General features: G+C 45.6%; 2 protein-coding genes across 8 annotated transcripts; one reads left to right on the top strand and one right to left on the bottom strand.

Moving 5' to 3' along the window:
* The first annotated feature begins 2,950 nt into the window (after positions 1–2,950).
* LOC4339339 (uncharacterized) lies at positions 2,951–5,071 on the top strand. The gene is made up of 3 exons (XM_015784264.3): positions 2,951–3,253; positions 3,444–3,693; positions 4,322–5,071. Exons 1-3 carry the CDS (start codon positions 3,041–3,043, stop codon positions 4,777–4,779), a joined length of 921 nt encoding a protein of 306 aa, XP_015639750.1. The 5' UTR covers positions 2,951–3,040; the 3' UTR covers positions 4,780–5,071.
* Positions 5,072–5,668: 597 nt separating this feature from the next.
* On the bottom strand, positions 5,669–9,673 carry LOC4339338 (serine/threonine/tyrosine-protein kinase HT1). 7 transcript variants are annotated; one of them, XM_066310798.1, is made up of 5 exons: positions 9,483–9,673; positions 9,105–9,342; positions 7,642–8,988; positions 6,612–7,067; positions 5,669–6,080 (listed from the first exon to the last, which is right to left on the bottom strand). In XM_066310798.1, the coding sequence occupies exons 3-5, from the start codon at positions 8,713–8,715 to the stop codon at positions 5,796–5,798; spliced, it is 1,815 nt and encodes a 604-aa protein (XP_066166895.1). In that variant the 5' UTR covers positions 8,716–8,988; positions 9,105–9,342; positions 9,483–9,673; the 3' UTR covers positions 5,669–5,795. The 7 variants fall into 7 exon arrangements, with proteins under 7 accessions (XP_066166895.1, XP_066166896.1, XP_066166897.1 ...); XM_066310799.1 differs by having other exon boundaries at positions 9,105–9,337; XM_066310800.1 differs by lacking the exon at positions 9,105–9,342 and having other exon boundaries at positions 7,642–8,785; positions 8,882–8,988.
* Between the last annotated feature and the right edge of the window lie 1,067 nt (positions 9,674–10,740).

The raw sequence follows: 10,740 nt of genomic DNA, 5'->3' as shown, positions 1-10,740 counted from the left end.
TCATATTTGGTACCGAAGGTATCAAATCCGATATCTGAGGGAGGTATTAGATCTGGTATACACGTGAAAAAAAATGGAGGATTAGATAACAGAGGAATCTTAGGATTGGATGTTCAGAAATCGGAACATAACAATAGAAAATAAAGGATTAGAACGTTGGATTCCATCCCATGACATAAGTTATGAAAGAAAAAGAAGTTAGAGTGGGTGTCTATAATCTTTTGGAATTTCTGCCTTTTCGTGAGAATGCAAAAATATTCCTCCAAAACAAGCCACGTAGTCGGGCGTTGCATGACTTTTGATTATGCATAAGAACTATTTGTTATATAGGATCTATTAGTTACAAAATGTTTTAGCATGAGTTAATTTATTTACAAAGTATCTATTGGTTTAGCTAACTATAGATTTAACTAAATCGTGCTATATGAGAAATCATTAGAAGCTTCTTGGTTTTTGTTTTCTTCGTTATCTTTGCCCCCTCCCCCTGGTACCATGTGTTTAAGAGAAGGCACTAGAAACCTCCGGAAATTCCCATACGTTTATCCAATTGTTGTTTCTTTAAGTACATATGTAACTTTTTGATCCAATGGCTATTATCTATATTAACTCTTTATTCAACGATTGATATGTTTTTTATGATGTGGCACATTCTCGTTTAAGAAAGTTTGTTGCTTTTCATATAAGATAAGATTCCTTTGCGTGATTTCTATAATCCAAACACTGTGGGTAGCAAATCCAAAGGAAACATAAATCCTAAAAAAAAATATAAACCCTTTATCCAATATATATTATTTATATGGATTGGATTCCTCTAAGAAAACCCTTCAATCCTGAGCCCAAATAAATATGTGCTCCGCTACAATCTACCCAAAGAAACTTGCGTTTGTACCATGTTTCTAAAATAACCATAAAAACCCTAACACCAAAGCTAGTAAAACAATAAAAGAGTTAAAGGTGATAACAAATTGAAATTTTCAAATCTATTTGCTTCTTTCAAAATATCATGGGTATTCAGCTGAATACCCATGTATCATGATAACTCCACCCCTACCCTTAGAGACAAATCTGTAATATGTAGTATTATATTCTCTTTACTCTTTACTTTTTAATAGATAACACTGTCAACCTTTGATATATCGTTTGATCATTCATCTTATTTTTAAAAAATACACTAAATATCATTTATTTTTTTAATTGTACTAGAAGCTTTAAGGATTATTTATATATTATTTTATGTTTTGAATAAGACGTGCTATAAAAATCATGATAAAAATTAACGATATCATTTTCTTTTTGCCAACAAACAACGTTGAGTAAACATCATTATCCATCGAACCACCGGAAGCTTCCCCAAAACTAGTGTGTCAAACTGTCAACCACGATTACCACCAAGATCATCAGCATGATCATCATTAGTATATCTAAAAAGAAAAAAGATCACTAACGTGATCTGATCCACACATGTTCCACAAAATAGCGTAGTACCGCAACACGCGTCCCCCCTCAACCCCAAGCACCTGATCAACCCGCCGCACCCGCCACTCGTCGAGAACGTGTAGGCGTGTACCATGTACGAGCGTATCAGCGCACGCTATGCCACACACCACGCGCGCCGTAGGCGAAAATCCACACGAGGAAGAGCACGAGTAACCGCGTCGCGTCGCGCGCACGTACGCCCCCCCCCCCCCCCCCCCCCCACGCCCCGGCGGTGGCGTACGTACGTCCCGGGCTCCTGTGGCTGGGCGCGGCCGTGGCCTGCGCCCGGAGATGTCACCGTCGCGGCGGCGAGACAGCGAGAGAAGCCCGTGGAAGCGTCTGGTGGCCGCGCTGCCGTGGCGTGCCGCCGCGCGCTCGCGGCGCGGGCGCCGCACGCCACAGCGCAGACACCGTGGCGGCGGGGCCCAAGCCACGGGAATTATTGAAGCGGGTGTGGGTGTGGGACGCGGGGGATTGACGTGGGGCGCGGGATTCCCTTCGGCTGGGGATTCTGTCGCACGTGGTTGTGGGCTTGTGGCCTTGTTGCGTTGAGATGATTCGGTTTTCTTCTCAGTTTCTTTTTTCTCCTCCACATTTTGACACTTGAGATTAGGAATTGCCTGAGACAGCTGCGCCTAGTCCATTTACAACGGAAGGATGGCAGGTGGACAAACCATGATGTATTGAGAAGATAATGCTGTGAAACGCTGCCTCACTCAATAATTTCAACAACCATTTGCTCGTGAAGCATCATCATCACGTTACTAGTAGTATATTACATTATTAGATCATCCGAAAAAAACAGAGCATCAACTTTACCATTTTGTTAGAAACGGGCCAGGAGCTGCACAGAGGAACCGAGCTACACATGCGTGGCAGACATGGGAATGTAGCCAAATGACACAATTCCTAGATTTAATCCGGAGAATCTAGCGGTCTCTTTGTTTCGTTTATACTTATATTTATCAACCAAAATTTAAATTTTTAACCTTAAATTTAAAGATGATTTTGAGTTTTTTTTCATCAAAATTTATTTTTCAGCATTTGCTTTTAGAACGCTAAAAACACATATATAAATGTTTTATTGACAAATTATTTTTCATTTGCAAATATATCGTACGAATAAGCCAAACAATAGGGCCGCGGGAGTAGAACATATATAAATAAATACTTGCCTCGTGTATGCTGTGACAATGCAAAATAACGCATCCTTAAACACACTCTGATCTTCACAAATCTTTGCAGGCCGAGAAGATAATACTCTCCCAAGACGCAGAGGATCTGAGGCTATCACCCGACGTGGATCCGTGCTGTTCAATTACAGAATTTCCAGCCAACCGGGCCCCTCCCTCCATGTCAGTCGCCTCATCCACTCCCACGTGGGCCCCACACCTGCCGCCGTACCACCAGTGCCGGCTCGCCACGTCCCACAGATCCCCTCATATATATACCAGGTTTGAGTTAACGGCAGCCACGGAGCACCGAGATTTCTCGTGGCGATCGACGAAGAAACGAAGCACGAGAGCCGCGCGCCACGAATTTTTTTTTAGCGGAGAAAAAAAAAATGGTTGTGGAGGAGGCCGTCGTCGCGGCCGGCAATGAGATGAGCCTGTCCAACATGGTGCTCGGGTTCTACGAGGAGGCCGAGCTCCAGAGCTCGCCGCCGGGAGACTGCGCCGCCGCCGCCGGTGACGACGACGACGGCAGCGACGACGAGGGGTCCGGCGGCGCCGCCAAGTGCAGGGCGTTCTGGAAGGAGCAGCAGTCGCAACTCTACGTAAGTTCTTCGAAAACAACTTCTTCTTTTTTTGTTTTTTGTTTCATCATTTGATCTTGTGTTTAATTATCTGGTGGCAAGAACACTGTATCGTTTCGTTGTCAAAGCCAATGATTCGCGTGTTCTTGGATGGATCATGCATATCTCGCCGTTGACAATGCGTGGGGGTTGTTTGCATGCGGACGTGTAGGAAGCGCTGGCCAAGATGAGCTCGGCGGAGAGCAGGATCCAAGCGGACGCGGAGGAGGCCATGAGGCAGATGCGCGCGGCGGCGGCGGGCGCCTGCTCCTGCGCGAGCCGCGGCGCGGCGGCGGCGGCGGCAGGCAGCGGAGGCTGCCGGAGCTGCACGCTCCGGTTTCTCGCCGAGCGGCTGCGCGACGCCGGGTACAACAGCGCGATCTGCAGGTCCAAATGGCCGCGATCGCCGGAAATTCCTTCAGGTAATAACCCAGTGCATGAGAAAATGATCATGTGTTCAGACAAACACGAAAAAGGCTAAATTCGGCAAATTAACGGACAGTTTTTTGGTCCAGACTGGTTCTTGTTGCACTTTTCAGTTAGGGAACAAAACAAGGTTTTGCATGTGGCATGGTCGATTTATGCTTTTATGTTTGGTTCACTGGATTGCCAGATCCATTTTAAGTTCCATCTCAGTTCAGAAGAGAAGCATATTACCAAACTCCCAGTAGGACCACTTAGCTGTAACAAGAATTTATGTCCATGATTTGTAACGGTGTGAGTGCAAACTCGCATCCTCACATGGTCACCAACCACATGAGATGCTTCCAAGCAGAATCATTATGAGAAGAATTTTTTTTAAAAGAAATGTCAGATGTCAAATTCTCTCCACGTTTGCAAAGACAGACTTGATGTGAACCCCAAACTGATAGATGGACCTCTACTATTCACGTCCACGTCATGAAATTGATGGATATATCATGGCATTTCACACCTTCCAAACAGTATGTAAATAAAATATACAAATATATTGCAAAAAAAAGTAGTACTAATTATTGCACACATTTTATCGGTATTTTGGTCTGATCTGTGTGTACGCATGTAACACAGGGGAGCACAGCTACGTGGACGTGGTGGCGCCGACCAGGAGCGGCAAGGCGGTGCGGGTGGTGGTCGAGCCCAGCTTCCGCGGCGAGTTCGAGATGGCGCGCGGCGGCGCGGGGTACAGGGCGCTGGTGGCGTCGCTGCCGGAGGCGTTCGTCGGCCGCGCCGATCGGCTGCGCGGCGTGGTGCGCGTCATGTGCGCCGCGGCGAAGCAGTGCGCGCGGGAGAGCGGCATGCACATGGCGCCCTGGAGGAAGCAGCGGTACATGGAGGCCAAGTGGCTCGCCACGCCGGAGCGGGTCGCGCCGCCCGGCAACGCCGGCGGCGCCGGCGACGCGGTGGCGGTCGGGTCGCCGTCGTCGCCGCTGTCGCCGGGGATGACGAACAGGCAGATGCAGCCCAAGTTCAGGGCGTCCATGCTCACGCTCGACTTCGGCGGCCGGACCGCCGTGGAGGTCGTGTGAGCTAGCGATCGATGGGTGAGAAGTTGAGAAGATTGTTTTGATTTTGAATTTTTTGTTTTTTTTTTTGGTATGTGCACGCGTGGTTTTGACCTTGTTTTGACTTCTGAAGAACAAGGCACGGAGCAGCTAGGCTCTGAAATTGTGAGGATTATGTAATGATGAGGATATATAGCTTGGCCATTTTGGTAAATATTTTATATTGAAGAAATTTAATAGGGAAAAAAGAGGAAAGGCAATGCATATTTTTCCCTGTGGAGCTAATAAAAGAGGAAAGGCCATTTCCAAGTATTATTCTTTTGTGGAAACTTTATGAGTATTAACATTGAGCACAAGAAATCTTATTGTTTTCTTAGCGAAGAGGATTAGACCTTAGAGATAAGGGATCAAGATCCTCTGCAATCAAATGTACGGTGCCTTTGTTACTGACATGTGAGCCCAGAGATCATTGGGCCCATATGTCATGTGACAAAGGCTGCAGAGGATACTAATCCAAGGATCCAAGGACAAGATGTATGAGTAATAGCTTTTGGCCCAAAATTTCACGATATATTTGTTTTGAGAGAGAATTTCATGAGTTACATACATACATTGGTGAAAACATTTAGCAGTTAGCAGTTGGCCCAAAACACATAAACATTAGCCCTTGGTCCAAAATTTCGTTAGTTGTAACTTTGGGAAAAATGCATGAATATTAGTCTTTGGACCATTTACACGTGTATGCAAGTCTTTGGATGAATAACACGTCAATATTAGCCCCTCGGCCTAAAAAAGCATGAGCAATAAATAGCCTTCAACCAGATGCTACAAGATTGCTACCTCAATGCACAAAATGATTCATCCCCACCCGCCGGGAACTAAGACTCCATTGGTTGGTTGCAGGCAAAATTACTAAGCCAAACAAGAATGAACTGTCCACTAAAAAAATGTGCGGAGTTTATACACCAAGAAGAACCTTATGATTTACAGAGACATCTAGCAGATGCTACGATATTTATGGAAGAGAGGAATGCATATAATTACAATAACTTTGGCGGTGGAGGTCCGGAGAAATCGGCCTGACTGTACGAGAGTCTTTGGATCCAATTGGACAGTCTCTTCTTGTTCTGATCAGGAGGTTCCTGGCAGTTGGTGCTTGGGATCTTGTCAAGCGTTCCATCTCTATCCAGGGCCTCCTTGAGATTTTTGAGGATCTGAACTACTTGGGAAAACTCAGGTCTCTTCTCTGGTTGACAAGACCAACATTGCTCGATCAAAAGTCGAAGTTGCGCCGGACAGCTTGAAGGAACAACTGGTCTTAAGTTCTGAAATGGGGACATATGTCTTGTCATGAAAAGAAAAAAGGAAACTCAAAAACAGTTTGCGCGCATAAGAGAAGACAGCTCGGAGGAATAACTGGTCTTAAGTTCTGAAATGGGGACATATGTCTTGACATGAAAAGAAAAAAGGAAACTCAAAACAGTTTGCGCGCATAAGAGAAGACAGCTCGGAGGAATAACTGGTCTTAAGTTCTGAAATGGGGACATATGTCTTGTCATGAAAAGAAAAAAGGAAACTCAAAACAGTTTGCGCGCATAAGAGAAGACAGCTCGGAGGAATAACTGGTCTTAAGTTCTGAAATGGGGATATATGTCTTGTCTGAAAAAAGGGAAACTCAAAACAGTTTGCCAGCATAAGAGAAGTAACGAAAAATATGCATTACCAAAACATGGCTATCAATATAAGAATTGCTGTGTGTAAAGTGGTTGTTTCATAAGGAGAACTGCTTCTAAGTTTGAACGGAGCAAATTGCTAAGTCCTGGACATGAGGATTGAGGAACTAGAAAAGAAAATACCTTATTAACAACTGCAAAAGCTGCCTGCAATGGAGTCATCTCTTCATAAGGGATCGAGCCACTAAACAATTCCCACAATACGAGGCCAAAACTGTAGACGTCAACCTTCCGACCATATGGTTTGCGCTTATACATCTCTGGTGCCATCCATCTGTAAGTACCTGGGTCATCTTCCAATGAGTTGCAGTATACTTCTTCACAAGCCACTCCAAAATCAACAACCTTTGCACAACATTCTCCATCAAACAAGATGTTCTCAGGTTTCACATCACGATGGATTACTCTTTGCGAGTGAATGTACTCCAAACCATGTGCAATATCCAAAGCAATGCAAATGATCTTCTCCAAAGGAAGCTTTTGGCGCTGGAGCTTGCGCAAAAAAGCTCTCAAAGACCCCCCGCACAGGAACTCAGTGATGACACAAAAGACCGGTGGAGCATTACATGCCCCAATCAGCTAAACAAAAAAAAAAGGATTAAAAAAATGTCTTTCTTGTAGCATATTACATGAGACCTAAAGAATCAACATGGTTAATAAACTGCAGGAGCAATCTAGACAACACAATGAAAATGCTTTGGGTTCTTTTATTCTGAATAATTCTAAGGTTACATATAAAATTGAGCGTCTCCACCAGAGTATGTCATGTATTTGAGCCATTTGATAAATATGATAACATTGCTTCAGCTGAAAGCTAAAGCAGTAGGTAGATAATTGATTTAAAATTGATAGCATATACCTCTCATATACTTAGTAATCACAATCGCATAACAATAGACATATTCCTCGTATATGTCCTTTGGCTCTGGTAAAATATTGAGTGTATATGTTAAAAGGGTCATATTGCCAAAAGAAAGGTACAGAAGTGTAAATGTTATGGATCACATGAATTATATTCTAATTATGAACAGTTCTATGAATAAATAGATAGAGCAGCAGAGATTACACAATGTTGTAGCCCTGTAGCATGCGCTTCTTCAAAGAAAGAAATAGAATACCAGACAAAATTTTAAATTGGAATTCGTGTAATTACCTTAATGACATTGCGATGATGGAGCCGAGCCAGAATGGTTACTTCAGCAGTGAATTGCTTCTCAAGTTTAGCAGCCAATTCTGCATCTTCTTCTTCATCAGGCTGCCTGATAAATTTGACAGCAACTGGCTGCTCCTTGTAAATTCCATGGAACAAACGACTATATGCCCCTGATGCAAATCTTTGACCAATGAGTAACTGTGAGCGGTCAATTGTCCATCTCTCAAGTATATCCAATGCAACAGCCTTGGCCACTCCATTGTCATAGTTCCTTGGCCAGGACGAGGCCCTCCTAGCTTTCAAGTTACCCGGTGTTCTCATTGAAGGAAAGCCAAACCGGGGACTATCATCGGGTGAACGTGGTGAATGTGGAGAACTAGATTTCCTTTGCCGCTGTGGGCTAGAGAACCTCTTAGTGGCAGCTTTGGCCTCCTTAAAAACTTCAGAGATGACACGGGTCGGCATTGGGGATTTCGCTCTCCTCCTCGGCTTCGATCCCTCTCCAACAATCTTAACAGACGTACTATGTATTTTGGAATCACCAAACGTAGTTGTATCCTTCGAATAGAAAGGAGCTGGACTCGAGCATACTCTCAGCAACCTTAAACTTTGCTCTTCTGAGTGGAAAGAGAAGTCAAGCGTGTCTGAACTGTCATCCTGAACTGTCCGATCCAGAATTGGACAAGAAATATCCAGGCTAAGGCCTTCTCCTTTATGCCCAACCTTGCGATCCTTCTCTTTCGATGCTTCTCGCAACGAGCCATCACTAATTTTCCCCCGTTGTTTCAATTCACCATCTGAAAACTTAGCTTTCAGCTTCCGCTCTGCCTGTGAAACTGGTGATTTCGCCAACGGGATTGAAGGCCTAGGTGACTTTGAGACTGCTCCTTTTGCCCTCGGCTGTAAATTATGTCCATGAATCATGAGCTCTCCACTGAATCCTTTCTGCCTCCATGCAGTGGAACTGTCAAACGGATCAAGGAATGCACCAAACTGCTCCCTGCCAGAGTTGGATTTAACAATGGAGTGCGAGAACTTGGTGCGCCGCACCCAGGAGTAGTCATCATCATCCATCTCCCAATGAATGAAGATCGATCTCAAGCCAACCAAATCCGTGAACAAACCCGCAAACTTGCAAAGGGAACTGAATCAACCAGAGGAATCCCAAATGAGACGCTATTATGAACTCACTACGAAAATTATCCCCAAACCATCCGGCACAAGGATACTGATTTGACACCTTCACGAGGGGATAGGAAACCTCCGATCGTTGCAGCCAGCTCGATTGACCCAGCCTGAAGCGGCATTCGATCAGATTCCATCAATCGCCACCGCCTCCTCCTCCTCCTGAATCCATCAACAAAGCAAGCAAAAAAAAAAAACCCTCAATACCATAAATCAAAAACATAAAAAAATCGCCCCTCTTTTCGCATCGTGAGCTTTCAAGAGCGACGGAATCTTACACCAAACAACAGGAAAACGACAGGCCAATCTCTCAAAGCGGATGGGTTTGGCATAAAAAGGCAGCGACCAAACAAGCGCGGCCGCCGAACACCGTGTCTCGGCGAGAGCGGAAAGACGAGCGGCGGGCGAGCAGGAATCAAAGGGAGGGAAGGCGAGAGGACGCAATCTCTCCGGCGGCTACCCGGGATTCAAAGCTTCGCTCACGCCAACCTCCATACCCCTGATGTGATGTCTATTCTACAGATCAGATCGGATCAAATCAAATCGAAATGAACGGCAAATCAAATTGGCCCCCCGCCCTCCCGATCAAAAAGGCCAAAATACCAAACCGAGGCAGAGAATCAAGAGCACGGGGAGGACGAGGAAAAATATACTACCTCGAAAAGGTTGGAGGGGAAAGAATGTAGTAGGCGAACGCACGCGCGCGCGCGCGAGCTCTCTCACTCACGGGAAAAAGGCCGGAAGACGGAGGCGTTTTTGTGATCGCTCACGCGCGCTGCGGCATCGTCGTCGTCGTCGTGGTGTGGTGATGGTGGGATGCGTGGAACTGCGAACCTCGCGTCATCTCAGTGGTGGTGGTGGTGGTGGTGGGATCAAAGTACAGCCGAGGCGTACGAGTAGTAGGATTGTACGGTCAGTACACCACTTGCCGCTTTGTATATTCGCCAATAATTTGAGGAGGCGACGACTTGGGGTTGGGGCGGTATGCGAGGCCGATTCCAAACTTTTCAATTTTTTCATCACGTTAAAATTATTCTACACATATAAACTTTTAATTTTTTCATCACATCGTTTTAATTTTAACTAAATTTTTAACACACCTTTTGCGAAGGGATTTCAGACGAGTCCAAACCGGAGTTGTTTGGCGTGTCCGCGTGTGGGAGGTGTGGGGGATGGGATGGGATGTTGCCGCGACGACGCCTCCTCCTCCTCCTCCTCGGCTCCTCCCGGTTGTTACGTCGGCGTCGCCGTGGGCCTCGGGCGCGGCAAGTGGAGTCGCGTCTCATTGGCGTGGATTGGATTGGCTTGGCTTGGCTTGGGCGACCTCACGTCACGCGCTTGACCGCGAAACCGAACGGCCCCTGCCCCAACCGCTACGAGACGCGACAGACCGCACAGGCGCACAGCGTGTGCCAAATCTCCCCGTGTCGCGCGTGCCAAATCGGCGACGGCGAGCGTGTGGCAACGAGAGTTACGCGGTCGTGGAGGAGTACGTTTGTACCTGTACCGATTGTACAAGCGGTGGGTGTGGGCTGCATGCCGGTTTGTTATATGGGCCGTAACCGGGCTGTTTATGCTTGGTTTTCCTGTGGGCCTCGTTCGGGAGGTTTGGCCCAACTATTCGGCTCTCCTTTCGTTTGGCTGCTCGTGTTTCTATGGCTCATAATTCGCATAGGTGTGCAAATTCATACTACTCCATAATCATAAAAGTCGTTTAGGAAAATGTTTAAGTCAAACCTTAAAAATATAAATCATGAATAACTCTTAAGTTGTTGCGTTTGAAAATGTAGAAATTATATGTATAGATTTGTCTTGAAAAATACTTTCATAAAAGTATACATATATCACTTTTCAATAAATATTTTTATAGAAATAGTCAAAGTTGTGTTTTGGAGACCGTGTCGCTGTCCTAAA

The sequence above is a fragment of the Oryza sativa genome, chromosome 5, assembly GCF_034140825.1.
Source record: "Oryza sativa Japonica Group chromosome 5, ASM3414082v1".
In the NCBI taxonomy this organism is placed as follows: domain Eukaryota; kingdom Viridiplantae; phylum Streptophyta; class Magnoliopsida; order Poales; family Poaceae; genus Oryza; species Oryza sativa.
The sequence above is the reverse complement of the archived record's forward strand: the minus strand, read 5'-3'. Positions and strand labels throughout refer to the sequence as shown.